The sequence below is a fragment of the Amblyomma mixtum genome, chromosome 3, assembly GCF_055824585.1.
Source record: "Amblyomma mixtum isolate Tamu chromosome 3, ASM5582458v1, whole genome shotgun sequence".
NCBI classification, from domain to species: domain Eukaryota; kingdom Metazoa; phylum Arthropoda; class Arachnida; order Ixodida; family Ixodidae; genus Amblyomma; species Amblyomma mixtum.
Genome location: NC_143014.1, coordinates 14,128,896 through 14,155,772, shown reverse-complemented (window position 1 = coordinate 14,155,772; position 26,877 = coordinate 14,128,896). Strand labels below are relative to the sequence as shown.

At 44.9% G+C, this 26,877-nt stretch overlaps 1 protein-coding gene across 8 annotated transcripts in view; it reads left to right on the top strand.

The window, feature by feature from the left end:
* LOC149349277 (WD repeat-containing protein 11-like) overlaps positions 1-26,877 on the top strand; it is a 222,502-nt gene that overhangs the window by 131,901 nt on the left and 63,724 nt on the right. For all 8 annotated transcript variants that reach the window (XM_089578206.1, XM_089578208.1, XM_089578205.1 and 5 more), the window contains 4 exons: positions 5,073-5,188; positions 5,240-5,363; positions 22,828-22,934; positions 24,198-24,312. In XM_089578206.1, the coding sequence (XP_089434332.1) occupies positions 5,073-5,188; positions 5,240-5,363; positions 22,828-22,934; positions 24,198-24,312 (462 nt within the window). The remainder of the gene's footprint in view (positions 1-5,072; positions 5,189-5,239; positions 5,364-22,827; positions 22,935-24,197; positions 24,313-26,877) is intronic.

Sequence of the window (26,877 nt, the reverse complement as noted above, 5' to 3'; positions counted from 1 at the left end):
CGAGAAGTTCGTCCAGAGCATTATCGAGCACTTTCCTTTTAGCCAAGCTGACTGGCCGAGGATTGCCCTTCGACGGAACGGCGTTGCCTGTCTCAATTTTGTGCCTAACCGACGTAGTGCAGCCAGGCCGCTCTGTGAATACGGCATCGTACTCGTTCAGGAGCAGAGACAAGCGCGCTTTTTCCTCCCTTGCAAACTGCCTGAGTTGCTCAGCAGCGGGTGGGGAGGCCTGCATGCTACTACGGCACAAAGCAAAACCGCAGGGGGAACAATAGGTTGCACGGGAGGGGAGCAGTTCCCTTCTGCACTTTACCTCTCGGCGTGGTCGACAGGCTGGTAGGTCAGTCCGGCTGAAGGCGTTTCAAGGGGCTTTTTCGGGCGATCAATGCATAAGGCATGAAGTTGGGCTAGTTGGTTCCTGGAATCAGTCATAATAAAACTGCGCGAAGACAGAACAACAAGAGGTGGCATGAACAGGCATGCTTTGTGTGTTCCTGTTCGTGCCTCCTCTTGTTGTCCTGTCTTCTTCACGAAGTTTTATTAGGATCGTTCCATACGTCTGCGCGTGTAGCATCGGAAAGGGAATCTGCTTCTGACACTTTTGGGGGTTTAACTAAAGGTTGCAGGGTGCCACTGCTCGTGTGCGCCGTGCCGCTGGCTAATCGGATAGTGAGGTTGCTCTCTCGCAGTCGGAGTCCGTTCCTGCGAAGATGCTCACACACCACGTTGCCAAACAGGTATGCGGTCGCTCCTGTGTCTAGCAAAGCCATGAACTTACGTCAAGCAAGTGTAAGCTCAATAAGTGGGACTGATGTGTTGCTGGGTGGTTCAAAACAACAAGCCAGTGGTGCTAGGAGTTCGTGTGACTCACTGAGCACTGCTGTTGATGCCACCAGCTGTGCAGCGTTGCTCACCGGCGGCTCCATTCATTTCCCAAAAGCGCGTGCTCATGGTTCACGGGGCGTCTGCACTCCCGGACGTGGTGGCCTCGTTGGTTGCACCGGTAGCAGAGGGTATTCGGCCGTTGTCGGACAGAGCAGTAGTCGCCTGTTGACCGTTCCTCCCTGCTGAGCATACCGTCGCAGTGGCCCTTTGCTCTAGCATCCTCAGGTCGGTATGTCGGACACGATTCTGCGTACCTTGGCCACGTGCAGCGTGTGCTGCCCGCATAGCATACGTGTACGGGTCGAGAGCTCGGTCTGATAGTTCCCAATCGTTTCTCAGTTGCCTGTCACTGAATGCAACCGTTTTGGCTCCCCGGGAGTGAATGCGAAAAGTGTCTCCTTTCCAGGCGCATCGTGGCTCAAGTGCCTGCGATGCCGGCAGGGGTGGTCGATTCACACGGGTGGCGAAGATGTCCGTCTGTATGCGCTTGGCTGCCGAGGCGAGTTTGTCCAAGTCCCTGAATTGTACAGCTCGTAGGTAGGCTGTGAAGGTAGGGTGAGCTTGTCACGTGACGTGCTCTACCTTCTCGCCGTTCGGTAAAGTGTGTCCATCGCCCTCACGTGCTCAAGCAAGCATTCGTCTGGATGCTGAGTATGCAGCTCCAACTCGCGCCGCAGACTGCGCTCAATCTGCGGGCAAGAACTCCTCCGTTGTGGTTGACTGGTGGCCACTGAGGTGGAACCAGCGGGTGGCCTGATCGGTCAGTGAGACTGGCATGACACACATTGGTAAGCCCCACCATGTCCTGGTATGTCTGCATGCACTCCAGGTAATCGTTGGCGCTGACAAGATCATGATAGCCGCCATAGCTGGGAAGGTCCACCTGTAACCTCGGCTTCGCCACTGGAGCGGGTGTTTGCAGGGTGTTCTGCACAATACACGTGAGGTGCAAGGCGTTGCGCAACACAGCTTTTGGGGGTTGACCTGGCCAGGAAGTTCTGGCTGAGGGGCCGCGTGGGATGAGCAAGGTTGCACAGGTCGCTCTGTGCTCTTCCTACCTTGGCGAAAAGTGCCTAGAGTGTGTCGCATGAATCACCACTCGGCTCAAATGATACTGCATCACAGTGGCTAGCGTCAGCCTCTGGGAATACGCCTGCAGTAGTAGTTGCTGCTGAGATGCCATATCAGACAACCACAACAGGGACTGGAAGTCAATCCCGCTTGCCGCCAAGGCTAGTCTGTGTGTCGGCAGTCGGTCACACAGACACTCGGTTTGTCACACCTCTGGCCCCACGTTGGGCGCCAAGAATATGGGGGTTATTCTTGTAGTAACGCTCAAAGGGCTAGAAGCAGTAGTCGCTTTTTAGCACCAGCGTGCGAGCCCTAGCAGTCAGAGCTGCGAGCCCCAACCCGCAGTACGCTAAGTCGCCACCACGGCGGGTTCGGGCCAGAGCGGACAAACAGGAGTATTCTACTCAGATGAGCGTTTATTGCTCCGAAGCAGTACAAAACAGCAACCAAATAAACAACTGCCGTAACGAGGGAGTGTTCCGCTCGCGTACAGTGGGTGAAAAGCACAAAAGCGGAGAACGCACGAACTGCCGTAACGAGGGAGTGTTCCGCTCGCGTACAGTGGGTGAAAAGCACAAAAGCGGAGAACACACGAAAAATGGTGGGGGAGGAAGGTTCTGCTCACCTCGCATGGCTCCTCACTCATGGGAAGGGCAGCGGTCTCCGTGGCAGATATCTGATCTGTGCACGGCTCCCACCAGAGGACGAGCGAGCCTGGGGAGAAATGCGCCTTATTCCGGGCTGTGGAGAGGAGGTCGCTCAGTCCTAAAAGGGGAAAGAGGGAAAGTCTTGGTGGCGGCGCCGCTGCAGGGGCCGACGTTGTTAGAACAAACCAGTTTCGCAGCTCTATAAAAAATGTGGCCCCAGTGGCGGTCACGCGAGCTAACGGCGCTGTAGTCGAGTCTTGCTTCCGGCCCAGCACATAGTCTGCTTCACGCGGAGTGCAGAGGCTGTGCGCATATGTGCTTTATATGCGATCTTTGGAACGAAGCAGGCAAGTCACAAATGCTGGTTCATGTTGTGTGACACACTAATAATGTGCTGAGATTAACACAAGTGCCGCGAGAGTCCTGCGGTGTCCTCTGTGTGCGTTGTCTCGCGATCAACTTGAAGGTGATAGCTTTCATGACGGCCGAAGAGGAGCAATAATTTTTTTTTTTTCTGGTAAGACAATATCTCATTCTCCTTCAGAAAGAGCGAAATAATCTCATGTGCTTCGTTTGGGTGTTTTGCAAATATCAATTGTGGCAGAGCACTTTTATCTGAGTAGGCTTACCCTAAACCGACTACCTTCAGTGCTTTCGATTGCACAGTTCTTTCCAGCGCTTGTGAGCATTTGCATGACACATTTTCTTCATTGCGATTATCTGGGCATGCACTTTAGGAGGAGGTACTGCAGCCACAGAGAGGGCTGTAAGGTGTGCTGGCTCTCATGCACTGCTTGCCGGCACAGCGCACGGTAACAATGCTTTCGAGACCCGCTGAGTCCCTCCACTCTGTCCCTGAGGTACGGCAGCAGTGCGAAGGGCAAATTTTGGTGAGAAAGCAGTAGGTATTCGGTCATTGTTGACTTACTGAGCTTTTCAAGTTTTTCTAGAAAGCGCTATTTTGTGACATTATAAAATTAAAATAATTTGCCTTGCAAGTTGTAGAGGTAGGGACATAAGTAAACAGAGCACGCCATTCTGTTTGAAGTGCAATTATGCCTTCCCCATTGAAAATGAAGAAACCTTAACCGTCATGCATATACCATAGCTGGCAATTGCAGTTACGAACTCGCGAAAGGAGTTCAAAGGCATGCTTCCTAATGCTGTGCTACTTTGTTTGATAATGCTACCCTATACTTGTTCACTCAGAAAGCCCTCATCTATAGCTTCGTATGGGAGCGTTTAATTTTGCATCAGAAAATATCATTGCTTAATGACGGGCTTGTGTGGCAGGTGCAAATCTTGGGGTCGCGCTTCCACCTGTTTGTGTCTGCTGCCACGAGCATGCGCAGACTGGCTCCGGCGTACACGCGGGAGCGTAGGTGCACAGAGTAGGAGCTGTGATGCATGCGCGCCGCAGTGTCCTCCCGCAGGAGGTATGCTAGACCGAAACCACACGCAGCAAGAGTTCCAGAAACATTACTCGCTCGAGACGAATACTAAACATTCGGATCGAATCGAATTCTGTACTATTCGACTAAATATTGAAAACATTCGCACATGCCTTGCAAAAGTTGACTTCTCTTCGCAGCTCCTGAGTTTAGTGGTTAAGCCATCTGAACGAGCACATGTTTTATCGTCTTAGATATCCATTTGCCTCTGACTGTTGGTCTTGCGATTACACTGTATCTGTCTGATACTTTGCAATAGCCTAGACTGCGCGCATGCTGTGACGCCATCATTCCGCGGGAAATACGTTGCCATGGCCGCATGCTCTTCACTATATAGCCGTTTCTTCAATTAAAGATGTTTTTATTATAAACGGAAAAGCTTGTACAGTCATCTGTGGAAGCTGAAGTGGGACCGCAGTTTCACTTTACTATATCCATGTTTTCATGATGTGCAAGTTTACAATTGCGGGGTTTTACTTTAGCTATAATGAATTATTTGGGGCGCCAGTATTCTAGTGATATCCTGAACGGACTATTATTGAGGTATTAAAAAAAAAAACACATTACAGGCACTTACAGAAGATTATGAAGTGGTAAGCATGTCATGTATGTTTGGTTAGCAGTATTATAATAATAGGCTGAATGTACTATTGTTGCAGTGTTAACAAACAAAACCGTTACAGGCACTCATAGAAGATGAGGGAATGGTAAGTATATCATGTATGTTGGATCAACAGAATTGTAACAATAGCCTTAATATACTATTGTTACAGTGTTAGCAAAGAAAGACACATTACAGGAACTTGCAGAAGATGGTAGAGCAGTAAGTATATCAAGAATGTGTAGGTCAGCAGTAGTCTTATCTGAATGTAATATTGTTGAGGTGTCAGAAAAGACACTTAGACGAAGATGGAGCAGTAAGTGTGCATAACGTACAGTGCTCATTGTTGTTGGCTGTCATCGGTGGGGTAGAATTGTTGTTCCCTCATGACTGTAGTGCATGCTTTGCCATCTCTAGGAGTGGTCTCCCTTGGTGAGCAGCAAAGCTCAGCTTCGAGCTCGTCACCTGGCAGGTTCCAAGGATGTGGAGCCCATTTTTGCCAACTCTGCCACGGAACAACTTGAGAGGCAGCTGTAAGTCAGGTGTCTGTTGAGGAACTATGCCACAGGGGGTTTTCAACGCAGGGGTCAGCAGACGGCCAGTCCACTACTGCGAGAACAGCTGGTGTTCACTGATGCAGAAGCCCAGCTGTATTACTTCAGTGTTGAAGGAAATGTGGTTCGAGACTGCACACGAAACCCGCCTGAGGTATGTACGGTCTTACTTCTCCTTTTTGTGCTCCACGTATGAAACGTTTGCCATGCAGGGGGAGTGTAAAGCTTTCTGCCAGCCATTTAGCGGGTACACTGCTGGCAGCCATAATGCGTTACATGTAATGCTTGTGATGTTGAAGCGTCCACCGTGAAATGAGCCTAAATTTCCAAAATACATCCCCAAACAGTTCATCATGTCATTCCTAATACACTGAAAGTGTGGGGGCTATTAAATAACTTAAACAGCATAAAAGACATTTAGCGACATTTTCACCTGTTGCCTTGTGTGCACAGGAAACAAACCTAGGTCCCTTACACACAAATATTCTCAAGAAATATAAAGTCTTTAGTTGCGACAGAGAAGGCAAGCCGGCTGTCCACTGGCATTGCCATCATAGTAAAAAATGACGTTCCGGCTTGTGAGCTTTTATTGAATTCTAAATTTGAAGCTTCTTACGCACAAAACAATAACACTGTCGTATATATACAGTAGCCGACCGATATTTCGGACTCCAATAATTTGGACTAGCGCGATATTTCGGAATTCACTGAGGTACCGTCGTGCACCTCATAGGAACGTGTACATTTTCACGACCGATATTTCAGACTTTGTGGAGTCTAAAAGTTCGAATTTTTGGATTAAAATAGGCGCAACAATTTTGTGTGGTGATTGTTTTTCAACCGAAAGTTTGTTATGTCGGCCTAATATAGACGCGAGCGGGCATCGCTGTCACAACCAACCCGTTTGCTGCCACCGTGAAAGGCGCCATCTTGGATTTAAACGGAATCAGCTCGGTGTGCGCAATCGGACTGGCTTGGATAGGCTTGGCTATTTGTTCTTCATTGTTGCCATTCGAGATAATAAGATGCTCTCCATTGCCATCGAGATGGCCTACAAAGGGCGCACGATCGCATTGAAAACGGCACAGCGGGATAGCTGGAGCTTCCGCCACGGCTTGGACGACGCCCCCTGCAGTGCGCGGAGATGGGGGAGGGGGGGGACTGCATTTGGAGGCGCTCGCGTCTTCCCGTGGGTTACCCATGGATTACTTCTCGGTCTTCGCGAACGTCATTGCTCCATGCAAACTGACTGTTCTTGCTGCGTGCAGCGAGTGCATGCATTCCGGGCATGAGCGCAACCGCGTCGCACTATCTGGTGTCGCGATGTGATAGGGTGCGGACGTGACGAAAGCATTGCTATAATTCAGATAGAGTCTAATATTATCGCTTGTAGGCAGAACATGGGGAGCGGCAATTTTCGCGATTTTGAAACCCGGTTTTTTGCAGAAAAGTTTTTTTAAGTTCACAGATTTTTCGGACTGTTCGATTATTCGGGCCATTTTTTGGGTCCCGCCGGGTCCAAAAATCGGTCGGTGACTGTATATCGAACCTCACGTTCCAGTAAAAGTGCATGACTTAAGAGACTTTTTAGAACAGCTACCAGAGTCATATTTAGTAGTAGTTGTGGATTTAACACTCATTCATTGTATTGAGGAAGTGGAAAAACTGATTCAAGAGGCCAAATCATAGATAAGTTTATACTATGTAATAAAGTTTGCTTACTAAACACGGGTAAACCTACATACTGCTCCCTGATCTCGGGAAAAATGAGCTGTGTAGATCTGTCTTTTAGTTCCCACTCTCTGTATTTAGTGATTTTAAATGGGATGTCATCGACAACTCATATGGAAGCGATCACCTTCCTGTACTAATCAACCTAATGCCTGCACATCCCAACAAAACCACGACGTTGGAAACTTCATTTAGCCAACTGGGCACTGTTTAGAGAAAAGGCCAGCCTAGATCAAATATTTTCCTGTAATCTCAGTGTAGACGAACGAACATTTCACAAATTGTATTATTACCACCGTGCGCCTAGCTATTCCTCAATAATCCGGAGTAGTAAAACAAAATCACAAACTTTGTTGTGTGCAAATGTAATGAAGCAAAAAAGAAACAAAATAAAGCCTGGCCCAATTTTCGTCGGTACCCAACACAAGAGAATTTCGTAACTTTTAAAATGGTGAGAGCGAAAGCTCGATATATCCGTCGCAGTGCCGAAAAAACTTTGTGACAAAAATATGTGTCATCCACCAATAGCTCAACACCTTCAAAACAAATGTGGGAGCAGGTTCGAAAGCTGACTGGCAGCTACTCTCCCTTCACCTTTCCCCTCCTGAGAGCCCCTGATATACAGACAGATATCAAAGCAGACATGCTGGGTGAGTATTTTTCTAAAGTTTCCACTTCATCACACTACACAGAGTCATTTTTAGAATACAAAAACACAGCTGAAAAGCAAAGACTGCCGACAAGCGGCAGTACAGACGAACCTTATAATAATTTATTACAGTTCAAGAAATCTGTACACTATTGTCTGCTGGTAAGCAGACTGCGCCTGGCCCTGACGAAATGCGTTAACAAATGCTAGCCCATCTCTCTGAACTGGCTGTAGAGGCACTTTTAAGATTTTTTAACAAAGTTTTGGGTATCAGGGAAAATACCTGAAGCATGGAAGAAAGCCATTATTGTTCCATTTTTAAAAACGGTATAACCACCTACCTCTCCTAGTAGTTATAGGCCCATAGTCCTTACCAGCTGTCTTGCAAAATCTTTTGAAAGTCCTAAATATGATTAACTTTTGTCCTTCAATCCCATGAACTTCTTGATGTTCATCAGTGTGGTTTAAAAAAAACACGCTTCACAACCGACCATCTGGTTCGTCTGGAAAACACAGTCCAAGAAGCTTTTGTACACAAACAGCACTGTCTTGCTGTCTTTTCAACTTAGAGAAGGCATTTAACACAACCCGGAAGTCAAGACCTGGCTGAGCTTGCCCTTCGTGGCAAGAAATGCCTAAAAGACTTTTTGTCTAACCGTTCAGTCCATGTACGCCTACGCTCACCTCTTTCGAAGAATTTCATCCAGGAGAATGGGGTACCTCAGGGGTGTATTTTATATTCTAAAGATGAATTCTATTCGCAAAATAATCCCAAGGTCCATTATGTACTAGGTCTATGTAGATGATCTTCAGATAGCTTGCACATCCGTCAACATATGGACATGTGAAAGACAAATACAGTTAACAGTAATAAACCGGCACCATGGGTGGACAGAAACGGTTTCCGCTTTTCTCGACAGAAGACAGTAGGTATCCTTTTCTCGCTCAAACGGGGCTTACAGACAGATCCCATACTACTCCTGAATGAAACCGAATTGCTAGTAATGAATCAACACTAATTTCTTGGCATAACTTTTCACAAAAAACTTACTTTCCTGCTTCGCATAAACGCATTGAAAAAGTAAGCTTCCCAATCTCTGAACATACTCAAAGTTCTTTTGCGCAAACACTGGGGTTCTGATATATAGGGCATGCCTTTTGCCAATTTGTAGGCTCCTACTTAGACTATGGCTCAGCAAGGCCGTCATACCTGAAACTACTGGACCCAATTCCCAGTTGAGGTTTGCGTCATTCCAGTGGTGCATACAGGACATCACCCATAAACAATGTGTGTAGAAGCTAATGAACCACCACTAGCAGACAGAAGACCAATGCTCACATGCTCATACGTTCTGAAGATCCGTTCGTTGCTGGAACACATCTGTTATCCAATAGTTACAAAGTGCTCATCTAGAACACTGTGCAAGCGCACCCTCGCTTGCAGTTTACAAAATGAGAGTCTCTTTTTCGATATGTGCCGAGACATGTTTTTTCTAGAGCCATTTGCTATCCTTTTGTTTCTACTCATGCACATATATGGGTCCTCCTCTCTGCTCATGCTTTTTTTCTATATATTCTCTCACTTTCAAAGTGAATAAACAGTTGCCAGTTGTTTCGTCTGTCTTCCTCCTGTGCTGTCTGTTTCTTTTTTCAAAACCATGCACCCCCGGGAGTGTATTGCCCGGAAACCTGATCGCCTTTGCACTGTCTGCCTTCACTTTAACAACACCATTTCAGAAAAAAAAAATGCCACACGTCCAGGGGTTTATTAAGACTGGGACGGAGGATTGAAAACAGCTGGGTCCGCTTGTTGAGCACGAGACACCACCAACCTCGTTCTCCTCATCTCGGCTTAGTCAACAGTGCCGACCATGCAGAATAGGTATCGCCTTTTCATGGGCGTCACAATATATATTGCAAGAACTTTTAGCACTGAAGGAAAAGTACAAGGAATATACAGACCTATCATAATCAGCCCACCACATTAGGAGCGCAGTAATACAAAACAAATGGGAGAAGACAGTGAGGCTGCCACAGTGTGCATCCTTTTTCGCAGACGCAGTCTCTGTGGCTGTAGAAATAATAATAAGAGGGAACATTGTGAACAGCAATACCAGTGCACTTTACCCTAGCAATGCAGTAATCGGTGATATCATACACAACACAACAAAGGGACCAGATATAAAACTTTGCTGGTTTCAGTTGGAATTAGTGGAAATGAGAAAGCAAATGTATGTGCTGCACAAGTGTAAGCCTCTCTTGCAGAGATGCAGTGAAGTTGGTACAATGCAAGCTGAAAGATAAATGGAAGGCAAAATGGAATATTGAAGTAAATAATAAACTACACCTAGTAAAACCCTTCATAGGTGAACGAACGCCGTGCTCACACCAAGAACGTTTCATGGAAGTCATGTTATGTCGCCTCCGTATTGGACACACACGCACACATGCACGCACGCACATACGCACACACAAGCACCCACACACCCACCTCACACACACACACACACACTGTTTTATTCTTACAAAACAACAAAGACCTGTTTGTGAACTATGCAGGGAAGATCACCATAACCCACATTTTATGTTCATGTAAACAGCTCGATAGACTAAGGAAAAAACACTTCCCATAATTTTTGGATGAACACATCCCATTGCATCCCAGATTACTCTTAGGAGAAAATTCACGTATCGAAAATTTCCTGCATTACATCGTTCTTAAAAGAAGCAATTCTTCTAACCCAGTTGTAGTTTTTTTAAACTTTTAACTCCCGCCTATAAAACAAACTTATTGGTTGAGCTCGTAGAGCAGCTATCAACATATTTGGTATAGTGACTGCTTCGGTGAAGTGGTGGTCTCGGGTTCTAACCTCAGACCATGATGAATTTTTCTTCAACTGCAAAGTTTCTGAGAAAACTGTTTAGCTTTCCTTTATAGCCATATGGGTGTGCTTGGGTGGATGTCGGTGAGTAATCACTCCCTTACTACAAATCTACTCAACCTGGGGGTTTCCCCTAAACATTTGACCAGCACTGTTGCCACTTTGAGTTATTGATGAATTTGCTCTCGTCCTACTATAAGCTTGCCGTCCCGGTTAGCTTAATTGGTAGAGCGACTTCTCCAGTGATGTGGTGGTCCCGGGTTCGAACCTCGGACCAGGACGAATTTTTCTTCAACTGCAAAGTTTCTGAGAAAACTGTTTAGCTTTCCTTTGTAGCCATATGGCTGCGCTTGAGTGGATATCAGTGAGTAATCACTCCCTTACTACAAATCTACTCAACCTGGGGGTTTCCCCTAAACATTTGGCCAGCACTGTTGCCACTTTGAGTTATTGATGAATTGCTCTCGTCCTACTATAAGCTTGCCGTCCCGGTTAGCTTAATTGGTAGAGCGACTGCTCCAGTGATGTGGTGGTCCCAGGTTTGAACCTTGGACCAGGACGAATTTTTCTTCTACTGCAAAGTTTCTGAGAAAACTGTTTAGCTTTCCTTTATAGCCATATGGCTGCGCTTGAGTGGATATCAGTGAGTAATCACTCCCTTACTACAAATCTACTCTACCTGGGGGTTTCCCCTAAACATTTGGCCAGCACTGTTGCCACTTTGAGTTATTGATGAATTTGCTCTCGTCCTACTATAAGCTTCCCGTCCCGGTTAGCTTAATTGGTAGAGCGACTTCTCCAGTGATGTGGTGGTCCCGGGTTCGAACCTCGGACCAGGACGAATTTTTCTTCAACTGCAAAGTTTCTGAGAAAACTGTTTAGCTTTCCTTTGTAGCCATATGGCTGTGCTTGAGTGGATATCAGTGAGTAATCACTCCCTTACTACAAATCTACTCCACCTCGGGGGTTTCCCCTAAACATTTGACCAGCACTGTTGCCACTTAGAGTTATTGATGAATTTTCTCTCGTCCTACTATAAGCTTGCCGTCCCGGTTAGCTTAATTGGTAGAGCGACTTCTCCAGTGATATGCTGGTCCCGGGTTCGAACCTCGGAGCAGGACGAATTTTTCTTCAACTGCAAAGTTTCTGAGAAAACTGTTTAGCTTTCCTTTGTAGCCATATGGCTGTGCTTGAGTGGATGTCAGTGAGTAATCACTCCCTTACTACAAATCTACTCCACCTCGGGGGTTTGCCCTAAACATTTGACCAGCACTGTTGCCACTTTGAGTTATTGATGAATTTGCTCTTGTCCTACTATAAGCTTGCCATCCCGGTTAGCTTAATTGGTAGAGCGACTTCTCCAGTGATGTGGTGGTCCCGGGTTCGAACCTCGGACCAGGACGAATTTTTCTTCAACTGCAAAGTTTCTGAGAAAACTGTTTAGCTTTCTTTTGTAGCCATATGGCTGTGCTTGAGTGGATGTCAGTGAATAATCACTCCCTTACTACAAATCTACTCCACCTCGGGGGTTTCCCCTAAACATTTGGCCAGCACTGTTGCCACTTTGAGTTATTGATGAATTTGCTCTTGTCCTACTATAAGCTTGCTGTCCCGGTTAGCTTAATTGGTAGAGGGACTGCTCCAGTGATGTGGTGGTCCCAGGTTTGAACCTCGGGCCAGGACGAATTTTTCTTCAACTGCAAAGTTTCTGAGAAAACTGTTTAGCTTTCCTTTAAAGCCATATGGCTCCGCTTGAGTGGATATCAGTGAGTAATCACTCCCTTACTACAAATCTACTCAACCTGGGGGTTTCCCCTAAACATTTGGCCAGCACTGTTGCCACTTTGAGTTATTGATGAATTTGCTCTTGTCCTACTATAAGCTTGCCGTCCCAGTTAGCTTAATTGGTAGAGCGACTGCTCCAGTGATGTGGTGGTCCCAGGTTTGAACCTCGGACCAGGACGAATTTTTGTTCAACTGCAAAGTTTCTGAGAAAACTGTTTAGCTTTCCTTTGTAGCCATATGGCTGTGCTTGAGTGGATGTCAGTGAGTAATCACTCCCTTACTACAAATCTACTCAACCTGGGGGGTTTCCCCTAAACATTTGGCCAGCACTGTTGCCACTTTGAGTTATTGATGAATTTGCTCTTGTCCTACTATAAGCTTGCCGTCCCAGTTAGCTTAATTGGTAGAGCGACTGCTCCAGTGATGTGGTGGTCCCAGGTTTGAACCTCGGACCAGGACGAATTTTTCTTCAACTGCAAAGTTTCTGAGAAAACTGTTTAGCTTTCCTTTGTAGCCATATGGCTGCGCTTGAGTGGATATCAGTGAGTAATCACTCCCTTACTACAAATCTACTCAACCTGGGGGTTTCCCCTAAACATTTGGCCAGCACTGTTGCCACTTTGAGTTATTGATGAATTTGCTCTTGTCCTACTATAAGCTTGCCGTCCCAGTTAGCTTAATTGGTAGAGCGACTGCTCCAGTGATGTGGTGGTCCCAGGTTCGAACCTCGGACCAGGACGAATTTTTCTTCAACTGCAAAGTTTCTGAGAAAACTGTTTAGCTTTCCTTTGTAGCCATATGGCTGCGCTTGAGTGGATATCAGTGAGTAATCACTCCCTTACTACAAATCTACTCCACCTCGGGGGTTTCCCCTAAACATTTGGCCAGCACTGTTGCCACTTTGAGTTATTGATGAATTTGCTCTTGTCCTACTATAAGCTTGCCGTCCCAGTTAGCTTAATTGGTAGAGCGACTGCTCCAGTGATGTGGTGGTCCCAGGTTTGAACCTCGGACCAGGACGAATTTTTCTTCAACTGCAAAGTTTCTGAGAAAACTGTTTAGCTTTCCTTTGTAGCCATATGGCTGCGCTTGAGTGGATATCAGTGAGTAATCACTCCCTTACTACAAATCTACTCAACCTGGGGGTTTCTTCTAAACATTTGGCCAGCACTGTTGCCACTTTGAGTTATTGATGAATTTGCTCTTGTCCTACTATAAGCTTGCCGTCCCAGTTAGCTTAATTGGTAGAGCAACTGCTCCAGTAATGTGGTGGTCCCGGGTTCGAGCCTCGGACCAGGACGAATTTTTCTTCAACTGCAAAGTTTCTGAGAAAACTGTTTAGCTTTCCTTTATAGCCATATGGCTGCGCTTGAGTGGATATCAGTGAGTAATCACTCCCTTACTACAAATCTACTCAACCTGGGGGTTTCCCCTAAACATTTGACCAGCACTGTTGCCACTTTGAGTTATTGATGAATTTTCTCTCGTCCAACTATAAGCTTGCCGTCCCGGTTAGCTTAATTGGTAGAGCGACTTCTCCAGTGATATGGTGGTGCCGGGTTCGAACCTCGGACCAGGACGGATTTTTCTTCAACTGCAAAGTTTCTGAGAAAACTGTTTAGCTTTCCTTTGTAGCCATATGGCTGCGCTTGAGTGGATATCAGTGAGTAATCACTCCCTTACTACAAATCTACTCCACCTTAGGGGTTTCCCCTAAACATTTGGCCAGCACTGTTGCCACTTTGAGTTATTGATGAATTTGATCTTGTCCTACTATAAGCTTGCCGTCCCAGTTAGCTTAATTGGTAGAGCGACTGCTCCAGTGATGTGGTGGTCCCAGGTTTGAACCTCGGACCAGGACGAATTTTTCTTGAACTGCAAAGTTTCTGAGAAAACTGTTTAGCTTTCCTTTGTACCCATATGGCTGCGCTTGAGTGGATATCAGTGAGTAATCACTCCCTTACTACAAATCTACTCCACCTCGGGGGTTTCCCCTAAACATTTGGCCAGCACTGTTGCCACTTTGAGTTATTGATGAATTTGCTCTTGTCCTACTATAAGCTTGCCGTCCCAGTTAGCTTAATTGGTAGAGCGACTGCTCCAGTGATGTGGTGGTCCCGGGTTTGAACCTGGGACCAGGACTAATTTTTCTTCAACTGCAAAGTTTCCAAGAAAACTGTTTAGCTTTCCTTTATAGCCATATGGCTGCGCTTGAGTGAATATCAGTGAGTAATCACTCCCTTAGTACAAATCTACTCAACCTGGGGGTTTCCCCTAAATATTTGGCCAGCACTGTTGCCACTTTGAGTTATTGATGAATTTGCTCTCGTCCTACTATAAGCTTGCCGTCCCAGTTAGCTTAATTGGTAGAGCGACTGCTCCAGTGATGTGGTGGTCCCTGGTTTGAACCTCGGACCAGGACGAATTTTTCTTCAACTGCAAAGTTTCTGAGAAAACTGTTTAGCTTTCTTTTATAGCCATATGGCTGCGCTTGAGTGGATATCAGTGAGTAATCACTCCCTTACTACAAATCTACTCAACCTGGGGGTTTCCCCTAAACATTTGGCCAGCACTGTTGCCACTTTGAGTTATTGATGAATTTGCTCTCGTCCTACTATAAGCTTGCCGTCCCGGTTAGCTTAATTGGTAGAGCGACTTCTCCAGTGATGTGGTGGTCCCGGGTTCGAACCTCGGACCAGGATGAATTTTTCTTCAACTGCAAAGTTTCGGAGAAAACTGTTTGGCTTTCCTTTGTAGCCATATGGCTGTGCTTGAGTGGATGTCAGTGAGTAATCACTCCCTTACTACAAATCTACTCCACCTCGGGGGTTTCCCCTAAACATTTGGCCAGCACTGTTGCCACTTTGAGTTATTGATGAATTTGCTCTCGTTCTACTATAAGCTTGCCGTCCCAGTTAGCTTAATTGGTAGAGCGACTGCTTCAGTGATGTGGTGGTCCCGGGTTCGAACCCCGGACCAGGACAAATTTTTCTTCAACTGCAACGTTTCTGAGAAAGCTGTTTAGCTTTCCTTTGTAGCCGTATGGCTGCGCTTGGGTGGACATCAGTAAAGTAAAGACAAGCAGTAAAGACAAGCATATATAGCAGTTTTGTTTTTCGAAAAGACTGGGTTGCGCAAAGTACAAATAAACAAAAAAATAATTAGAGCAACAGGGAAATAACACACACATTCACTTGACGCGCTTAGGCAAATGGAACCAGGGCATTCTATCTAGTCTCCTTTATGTTGGCAAAGCTTTATCTGGTAGTGATAAATGCAAGCATATTTGTTGCTTGTGGCACACTGCTCACTCCTTCAGTTATGGAACGAGCTGTGAAAACAACAAACACTTCATTTGAATGAAGTTTATGATTGGAAAAAAAAAATTGAGTGCGGCCAATATCCAGAAGGAGCCAGAAAATGATGAGTGCAGTTATGGACGTGTTGCTGAACTGTTGCAGAATCCAGAACGTGACACGTTTTCGTGATGCTTGTGCGTTTTGTGTTGACGGTGGCTTGTTATCCTTGCATGTCATGTGAAGTAACAGCCTCGATAAGGTGGCGACAGCCTGGACGTTAGTAGGTGACGCTTGACTCTGGGTAGCAGAGCAGTGCACTTAAAACTAGACTGCTTATTCCCATTGTCGTACATTTTATTAAGGGGGGATGTGGGGATCAGATCACAAAAATCGCAAAAAAAGTCAATTTTTGAAAAGTACAATTTTTGGCATCTCCAACACTCTTTCTATGTTGTACTGAAATATTTCACCTAAAAATGAACTTTCAGCACTCCAAATGAATATATTTGTTGGCATTACACATAGACAGTGTGTGCTAGCTTAGAACTTTCAGGCTTGTTTTCTTGAAAGTTTGTTTTGAGCATAACACTTTGCTCATGGAAAGCGTAGCACAGCAATGGGTGCATGCATTTTTACCCCGTTTGTTTTGTTGTGATCACTGAAGTGTGGTCTGCGTCAAGACAGTCTCAGATTTACTGTTTAGGCTCATATGTTTTTATTACATGGTAATTAGAGCTGATACATTCTAGACATAAAAGAAGATTCATACTGTGTCCTTTAAAAAAAAAAGAGCAGAGAAATTAAAAAAAAATTAAGAGAGTCTTGATTTACACTACACTTCTTAGTAAATATTAAAAGCATTTGCAGATCTGTAGCCTGTTTTTTTGTCACGCTAGGCTTTCCACTAGCAAGCAACATGGGGACAACATATAAACAATGATTAAAGGGAACCTACTGAAGCTGTCATTGTGAAACTTTATATCTGATTGTTTGATGCTGTTTTAAGCCAGCCTGCCAAATTTCATCACTGTAAGTCGAAAAATAGGAAAGTTGCCTTCGATCCCCTCATCCCCCCTTAATCCTCTCGCAACCAGTGGGATCCTTGATAAGAACAATGACCTTTTTTGGTTGAAAAAAATTGAATTCAGTGTATTTATGAACCAAAAGCTCCACACCCTCATTAGAGTGTTCATCACAAAGCAGGTTGCCTTGGTTGCTGCCTATATTTTCGGAGAAGGGGCAAATTTATGCTGTCAAGAAATTGAGAAATTGCCATGCAGTTAAGCCCTGGTGTAAATAGAACCCCGCTGTACCAATAGTCACCCCCTCAAAATAAACATACCTTCACTCACTCGCCATTGTTTGTTAAAATTTAAAAATTACACTTCCTCACAGGGATAGCCATACATATATATTTAATGATGATGTGGTATTATTTTAAATAAAAATAAAAAAAGGTAATTTTAACATGTTTAGCAGATAACCGGGCGTTGGCGTGTCAAGAAAAGTAGGTGGCAGCCCTGTGGGGGGGGGGGAATTCAGTTCCATTGCCAACCGTGGCATGGGGCAGCGCAATAGCACAGATATTGCTCACTCCACTGAGTATTACGGATTTCAACCATTCATGGAAAGCTAGAATAAGGAGAAGAAAGAGAACAAAAACCAACAAGACAAACTACAAATCAGCAACACAGAGTTCATGCGTCACTACTAACCAAAGGGCAAACATGTCGTGAGCAAGAAAAGCAGGCACTTAACTTTTTCTTAAAATGCTCGAGATCGTCGGTGAGTGCCACATCTGCTGGCAAGTGATTCCACTCGGATGATATAGTTGGAATGAAAGAATTTAAGCGAGTGGTAGTGTGACAAAGTGGAACGCCCACTTTGCGTGGGTAGTCAATGCGCAATGAAACATTGGTGGGTGGAATGAGCAGAGCGTTTTTCAAAACAGATTTAAAATTGTAGATCTTAAGAAAAAAAAAAGACAGTCATGAAATTTTTCTGCGCAGTGAAAGTAATGGTAGTGACAAAGTGCTTTTCATTAGTGTGACACTTGATGTGTGGTCATAATTGTGAAGGATAAAACGAGTGGCACGGTTCTGAACAGCTTCCAAAACAGATATAAGTGACTTAGCTTGAGGGTCCCATATCAACGCGGCGTATTCAAGCTTTGAACGAACCAGTGTTTTATAAAGAAGGAGTTTGACTCAAGTAAGTTTCTTTTTATGTAACCGAGCATGCGGTTAGCATTTCCAGTGATGTAGGTGATGTGCTGGTTTCAGGATGAGTTTGATGTCAGATATACTCCGAGGTATTTATACGAGGTAGCCGGGGCTAACGAAGCATTGTTTATGCTGTAAGGCGCTGGTGGCATGACACCTTGACGTAAAAAGCACATGGATTTCCATTTTGATGTATTTAAAACTATTTTTCATTCAGTGCACCAGTCAGTAATACAGTTAAGATCTGCTTGCAATAAGTTGACGCCATTAGTGTTTTTAATTTCACTGTATAGTATGCAGTCACCTGCGAAAAGTTTGATTGAGGATTTTATGTTGTTAGGCAGATCAATATTGTACACTAGGAATAACAAGGTTTGGAGTAGCGATCCTTGTGGTACTCCAGACGTAACCGGCATGGAAGAGGATTGAAGACCGTTAACGTAGACAAACTGCAAGCGATTAGTTGAAGAACAACGAATCTATGCTAGAACATTCGGGTCGAGATGAAGATGAGCAAGCTTATACAAGAGCAAACCATGAGACACTATCGAAAGCCCTGCAATAATCTAAAAAGATGACGTCGACCTCTGAACCTTCATCAAAATGGAATAAATTTCGTTGCTGAAAGATAATAACTGTGTTTCACAGGAAAACTGCTTCCTGAAACTGTGTTCTGTAGGCGTGAAAAACGAAAATGATTCAAGAAAACTAGCTAATTGAGAAAAAATTATATCCTCCATGATTTTACAGGAAATGGAAGTTAATGATATTGGACGATAATTACGGGATGAATGCCTGTCGCGAGGTTTATGGAGTGGAATCACTTTAGCCAGTTTCTATTCGTGTGGTATATCTCTTGTTTGAAGCGATTGTTCACATATCTTCAGTAAAAAAAATTGCGGAGTACACATTAGTATTCTTCAGGACTTTGGTGTTAATTTTATCAGGCCTGCAAGAAGAGGCGATTTTCAAATTGTTAATTATGTTAATAATTCCATCATAACTAAATCTGACAGGGTCCATTGGAAAGCTTATATTACATTTATAGTCTCTAATATCAGTAATGTCAGTTATGGTACTTTAAAACGCTGCATGAAAGGTCTCGTTAAGGATGTCAGCGACATCAGTGCTTGAAATAGGGTTTGATTGAGAGTCAACGAGGGATACAAGTGACTGGTCTCGTTTATTGACACTGCTCCAAAATTTTTTTGGATTGCTCTTTAGAAGCGTTTGCAACGTCACATTAAAGTAGTAGAGCTTTGATTCATTCAAAGACTTCTTGTAACTGTTAACAATTCTTTGGAGTGCTGACCAGTGCTCATGCTTTCCAGAAGACTTAGCTTTGCGGAAAAGCCTCCTTTCTTTGTTTGCCATACGTTTTAATGAGTGGTTGTACCATGGACAGTGGCGGTTAAAAGCTTTTTTCGAGGAATATACAAGTCGACCAGCTCGCAAAGCTTATTTTTGAAAAGGTGCCTATTGGTATTTACGGGTTTTTCGTTGAAATTTGCCAGAAATTCGTCAAGGAAGTCTTCAAGTGCTTTATTGATCGCAGTGTAATTTCCTTTAGCATAATCATATATTGGTTTTGTATTGTTATACGACATTCGAGCAGGGAAGTTCAACATGACATGTAATAAAGAATGATAGCTTATACCTGATAAATAGGTAATATTAGATACAGCATCAGGGGCTGTTGTTAGCAACAAGTCTAATGCATTGGATGCGGAAGATGTGACCCTTGTAGGCTGCGTTATTACGTGAGTTAAACAAAAGTCTAAACAAAGATTTACAAAATTATACAATTCTGACGTAGAGTTGATAGGGGTATATGGAACGCTAGACCGGGTAATATTAGGGAAATTAAAATCACCAAATAAAAAACAGGAAAATTCGGAAATTTGACACACACAGCACTTAGCGTGTCGTGAAGTTTGCTGGAAAAACCAATCCCAGTGGAGGGCGAACGGTAGCGTACACAAAATGCAAGTTTTTGATATTCACTCGTGATCTGCACACATAAAAACTCCAGTGTCGTAGGAATGTCAATGTGAAGGCTATCAAGATGATCCGAGACGGCGAGCAGAACACCGCCACCCCGTGCGACTGCCCGATCACGGCGAAATATGGGTAGTGAGGATTTCCGTGCTTCTAACAGAATCATTCAGCCATGTTTCTGTTAGGGCAATTTCGAACAACACTGGTGGACAGAGATCGGCTGCGCATGCGGACGAAGGCGCCCAGCCAGCCATCTCAAATCATCAGAACCGCCTGAGGCACTGGAATCAGCATACACGCTGTCACTTTCAGCACAATTCTTGCTTAAGAATAACTTCAGTTTAAAGAGCGTGTTAGGCGTAGTTTCCTTCGCAAATTCCACCAGTTTTTTTCTACAATGTCTTGTAGACGGACTGAAATCTTCACACATAGAAACATCTAAATCTTTGAGTTTAGACTGAGCGTTTAACAGCATTTTTTTTGTTTTGTAGTTGGAAAATTTCACCATTATTGGTCGCGTTTTGATAGGGTCTGCAATGCCAATTTGGTGGGCCCGGGCGATGTCAGTACTAGAAATGGTAATTGACATTGCCCTCCTCTTGTTGACTTTGGGCCAAACCTGCTGCTATCCACTTTGCATGCAGTTATGCATTCATGCAACACTTCCTTCACTCTGTACAAAGAAAGTTCGTAACTCTAGTCAGAATCTAAAGCAGCTGACTAGAAGCACACATGCAGACTTATAATAGGGGAAATTGCCATATAAGTGTGGTTGCTCCTGTTGTGTTGTGTACCCATCTCTGGAGATCATTTGTATTAATCTACCTTGACTTATATTGGCTTTACATATTTTTTTTGTTATGCTCTTAATATCATTTACCAGGAGAGCTGGCTTGGAATGAAGTTGTCTTGACATCGTGCTGAATTGGCAGCATCGATGTACAGTACAATCTCGTTGCAAGAGACACTTGGTTATAAGAGACATTTGAAAGTGGTTTGGTTGGTTTTCCTATGTTTGCCATGTTAACAATATTGCATACAAGAGACACTCGGTCACTAAGGACAACTTTTTTAGGTCTCTAGAGTAAATTCTTCACTATTTAGAAGAGACACAACACAGATATGCTTATGCGACATGGCCGACACCGTACCAACTCGTATGCGCTGCACTTTTCATTTCCTTGCCTCAATTCTGTTCCGTTCCTGAGCTGGATGACATATATCGCATAGTTGTGATTGCTGTCTCGCTGCACCGAAATTGCCGTCACCGACTGCATGTCCGCATGGAGTGATCGTGAACTCCCTCCTCAGCTACTTCGTGGTTACAGCCCCGACGATGTATTCAACCCGGATGAGAGCGGTTTGTTCTACAAAATGAGGCCAGGAAAGACACTGTCGTTCAAGTCTGATGCATGCCATGGCGGAAGTGGTCGAAGGCATCAGCATCCTTTTTGTTGCAATATGCCAGAAACTGAGAAGGAGTGTCTTCTTGTGATTGAGAAGTTGAAATGACCCCGTTGTTTCAGTCACTGGCATCTCATTCCCGTCACGTACGAAGCAAACCAGAATGCATGAATGACATCCAGCATTTTCAACTCCTGGCTGCTAAAATTTGATCAGAAGATGAAAGCTCAGAATAGTGATGCGCTTCTCTTTGTGGACAATGCTTCTTGCCACACCAAAGTCCCTGTGCTCAAACCCACTGAAGTTACTTTTTCCCCTACAAGCTATACATCCCACCTTCAAGCAATAGACCAAGGGATTGAGCACTTTGTCCAGTTGCAGTGCAGAACAAGGTTGGTAGAACGTGTGTTGTTCGACATGCAGCAAGACCGCGCAACAGTAATTGACGTGGAGTTTGCTGTTCAGGTGATTTCAGCCATCTGGAATGGCCTGAGAAGTGAAGTTGTGGAAAACTGATTCAGAAAATCAGGCTTTAAATGTGGTGACGTGATGAAAGAGGGGCCTTATATGGGTTCTGTTGAAAGCCCCCTTGAAAATGAAGCTTGGGCAAGCATCCAAGAGACTGCAGAGGTACCAGAATCTTTTGAGGAATTCGTATCTACAGATGTGGACCTCGTGTGCTCTGAAGAGCTTACAGACCGCACAATCCTCGCGAAAGTAAATGGTACATGTGCAATAGAGGATGAACCAGAGGAGGAGGACATCGAGGACGTTGCAGGGGAAAAAGTGTCAGCATTTGAGGCTGACAAGATCTAAGAGCGCTTCAACGGTATTGTGAGCAACAGGAAGGCCTGCAAAGCGAAGTGCTTTACCTCCAGAAGTTGGGAAGGAAGCTAATACACTCTGCATTCACAAAAAGACAAACTACTATGAAGGACTTCTTTAAGCCATCCTGAACAATCTCCTGTTAATGTGTGTGAATGTGTTTAAACACATTCATATGCTGATGTGCAATAAACGTATCTAGTACAACTCCTCAGTGTTTTTAGAATTTTTGGTTACAAGAGACCTTGCTTATAAGAGACATCTTTCTCAGGTCCCTTGAGTGTCTTTTGTAACAAGGTTTTACTGTATTGTCTAATACTTAGAAAGCTTGTTTGTTATCAGCTCTGTAATGCTTAGTGGGGGCTGTTGGGTAGAAAAACTGTGATGGAAAATAGCAAGAAAGTGCCATTTACAGCTGGATTGTGGAACCACAAATCATGGCGTACCAGCCGGAATGTCTACCGCTCTCAGCTAGCTCCAAGCTGGCATATTTTCCACTTCTAGCCAGAATTTGAAATAGAAATGTCATTTCCAGCCACTCTAGTTGGAAATGCAGCTGAAAAAGTGCTCTTTCAGATGGAATTATTGGTATCAATTGCACGTGGGTAATTTGGTCATTGCCAGTGCTCTGTACAACGGAGCAAATAACCCATATTGAAATCATTCACCAGTAAAAGGACTGGGGAAACAACCATAATTGTTAATTATTGTCTGTTAAGTGCGAACAGTTCTCTAGGTGGCTTGTTATTCAGGCTGCGGTTTGGGGGGGGTGGGGATTCCTATTACTTTGGGTCATAAATGGGCCTGTGTTGTATCTGTGCAGGCAGGCATGGCCAGCGTTACAAGCATAGCCTGGAAGAGTGATCATATTGTGCTTGGGGATGCTGAGGGTACACTCACAGTCTGGGACCTCAAGGGCAAAGTGCTGAGGTGAGCCAGCATCTAGTAGTGGCCACAGTGGTGTCACACCTGGTTTTGCATCTGCTTATAGCTTGCTTGAAGTTGCCCTGCTCTTGATGAGATAAGCCGTCATTAATGAGCAGCTCTGTGGACAGTAGCATTGCGCAAGACTTGGTTGTTGTGGCGCTATTTGCCTCGTTGACTTTGATGGTTCAGTATTGCACAAAGGAGAGCTTTCTGGTACAAGTATTTGATCTTTTAGTAATTAGAAGCACAAACGCAGAAATTTTATAGTTTTTCATGGCTCACTCAGGCCCATTTCAGATCCTGATCTGAGTGAGTCCGGACTCGCGTTCAGATCACGATGTGACAACATTTGTTGTATCCTCCACATGCCACTGAACATGATGACGCATGCTCGCTTTCAGTGCCACTTTCCCTCTCACCTCTCCTTGGTGGGCAGGTCGGCTCACTGCAGAGTCCTCTTCACTAGGCTGCCATGCAGAGACAGACGCTTTTGCCCCATGGCACTTTTACCGCTTACACTCCCAATACCACTGTCTGTTGCGCTCTTTCATGCTCCTCATCTCCAATGAGGTTTATTTTTGGTCTGTAATCACTGCAGGAATTTTCTTCATAAATGAAGCAAGGTTTACCAGCTTGTTATTGGGTCAATGGAGTACAGTACACAGGGTGCAAACTCACTGTGGACTGCTGTGGCAGGGTCTAGACTGCTATAGTCACAGATTAAATGCAAAAGCACTCGTGCTCTGCACTAAAATGCTCGGGGGTCAATCCATCCTCCACCTGCTTGCTCTCATTTCACCACTGGGAAGCATGTGGGGCCGTGCTTTACTGCCATTGCCTCATAATGCTCACATGCCGCCCTTGCTGGTGGGTGATAAATAAGCTTGTTTTTCATGATTTTCTCTGCATGCACGTAATTAGAAGTAAACATGATGAGCTGTCAAAAAAGCTTGTTCCTTGATTCGGTTCTGGTTTAGCTGTCAGTCCTTCTTGCAGCTCGGCAGTGTTCAGCAAGCATTTTCAAATCGCTTTCTGTGTCCAAACCATCTCTGAAATCTGAAATATTTGTGCTCAGCACCTTGTGGCTGTGCTTTCTCCCAATAGGAGAATTGTGTGAGGAAGCAGGAATTAAGAGCAGACACTGTTTAAATTGGGTCAGTACTGAACCAGCTAAATTTTTAGAAAGTGTTTGGACTCCTTATTTTGTGACTCTTTTGGAACTTGCTGCTATCTACATGCCTGCTTTCCGGACATCCACTTGTGCAGGGCTCTGCCTACTCAGCGTGGATATGTCAGGAAGCTCAAGTTTGCTCCAGGAAAAGGAAACATGAAAATATTGGCCCTCTTCACTGATGGCATCAGTGCCTGGGATGCTCAGGATGCAAGTAGAAAACGTGGTCTCTCTTTTGGGTTTATGCTTTCAAAGCATTTTTTTTTTTAGTTATAGCGAGAGCTCATGAATTTGGAAGTCTGGATAATTCCAACTGCCTGCTCGGTCCCAGCCAGCTCCCATGTCAGGAAATGGCATCGCACACTCGCTAATTCAGATATGACTTGTGCGGCAAAAGATGGTCAAAATTGGCCTGCTGAAAACCTGAATTCCATGCTGCAAGTTACTTGTGTACCTCTGACGTGTGCACGGCGACTACAAACTGACGGCCCCGTCTGTGGGAGTGATTGCTTAGTTTTGGTTTTGCTTCCCGCCGGCCCACGCGATGGTGGCTTTAGCAGCTAGCGCCGTTTCAGACACTGGTTGGGCACTCGTTGCTGCTGAGCATTGTTTCGTCTGTCCCAAAACTGTGCTGCTGTGACGTGGTAGAGGTGGAGCCCCGCTGTGTTGCACCATGAGGGGGGGAGGACATTGGTGGTCATTGCCACACTCATCTCCGAAATAAGTTTGCCTTGATGGAATCAAGTCTTAGAAGCCTTTTTTGGGGTCAACTGTCCAATATATTGAGTCGCCGCCGCGGTGGCTCAGCGGTTATGGTGCTCGGCTGCTGTCCCAAAAGACGCGGGTTCGATCCCGGCCGCGGCGGCTAGAATTTCTTTGGAGGAGAAATTCTAGAGGCCCGTGTACTGTGCGATGTCGGTGCACGTTAAAGAACCCCAGGTGGTCGAAATTTCCGGAGCCCTCCACTACGGCGTCTCTCATGGCCTTAGTCGCTTTGGGACGTTAAACCCCATAAACCAAACCAAACCAATATATTGAGCCTTTTTTTTTTGTTTCTTTCAAGTTTAAATTACGAGCTTTTACTTATACTGAGGTAGAATTGTTGGCAAACATGGCAGCAACAATACTATTAAGGAAACGCAACTGCACTTAATCATTGTTTACACTAGGCCTTGCCCATGGATGTTCAGCTGTGCAGGGGAGCACTTCTATGGGTGGAGGCAAATCTTGGTGAGCCCCTGTCCTCACTTTTGAAGGGCTCCCCTGCACAGCTGGAAACCAAACCGAGTGACTGACTGTGTGTGGTCAGCTGCTTGCAGTCTGCAAGAGTAAAACCTGCACTACTCACAGCCGCATGATGTGAAAATTAAAAAATACAAAAGGACTGGGATTTGAGCTCACCTGAATGTGGTATGTTGTGTATGTTATCTAGGCAGCTCATATATTGGTGTAGTGGAAGGTTAATGTGTAGTTTAAATGCTTGGCATTTGAGGCCCACTCTTGGCAGTTCCGTGGTGGGTATCCAGTGTTGCCCCAGTACATGGGCTTCTGTGGGAGCTGTATACTCCTGTTTTTGTATGCGTCTGTATACCACTCTTGGCTGCCAAAATGACTCCATAACTATACCAAAGCAACATTGCGTTATATTCGCTAATTAATCTCTGTAATAAGATGCAAGAAGAAGCCGTGAAATTTGGTTTGGTTGGTTTGGTTTATGGGGGTTTAACGTCCCAAAGTGACTCAGGCTATGAGAGACACCATAGAGGAGGGCTCCAGAAATTCTGACCACGTTGGGGTTCTTTAACATGCACTTGCATCGCACAGTACGTGGGCCTCTAAAATTTCATCTCCATTGAAATGCGACCGCCTGGATTGAACCTGCTTTCTTCGGGTCAGCAGCCAAGCACCATAACCACTAAGCCACCATGGCAGCTCAGTGACACCGATTACATTGCCTTCTATGGGAGCTACTAAAGGTGATTTGGCTCCAGTTTTGATACATGTATCTGTAAAGCAAGAATACTTCTACATTTGTCCTCTGGGATGACTTTTGTCGTGTGCCGCTTCTTTGTGACCAAGGCAAATTTCACAATACAGTAGCAGAGATTTTTTAGGAATCTTGTTTGCTGCACGTTTTTGGTGGCCATGATTGAAAGAAAGATGTGAAATAAGGCAGAAGGATGTTGTGGATGCCACTGCATTAGGTCATGCAATGATGCTCACAGAGGGCTGAGCTTTGGGAAGGGGAAGCAGGCCCCAGGCCTTCATAGTGGCCTCCTTTAGACAGCAGTGCCTGTTATGTTGATTGCACCTCAAGGGAAATATGCGACTATAAAAAATTAAGCAAGCTTTAAGTGTAGGCCTGTGCGAATGGTGGTTTTTTGGCTTGAATCAAATGGTATTGTTCGAATAATTTCAAAGCAGGTATTTCAAACACTTCTGGCACACAAAAAAAGGTTGAAAGGCACAATAGGCATTCTCAGAATCGTATTTTGCAAACACGCAAGGCCATTACTTGAAAAAAAAAAAAAGAAAAGAGAATGTGCTGAAACTTCGTCACACTCGTTGAACCTGTGTCAACGTCCTACAGAAATGGCCATCGGAAATTGGGCGAGTTGACCTACATGTGTAGCCAACTATTTGTCGAGTGTGAGACCTATCTATGAGACCCCCAACTGCTGGTCCTAATTGTGACTGCACCATTGTGCAGCTATTGTTTTTAAATGATGACTTCATGAGCACCTACCTAGGGCGCCACCCTGCGTCAGGCGTTGG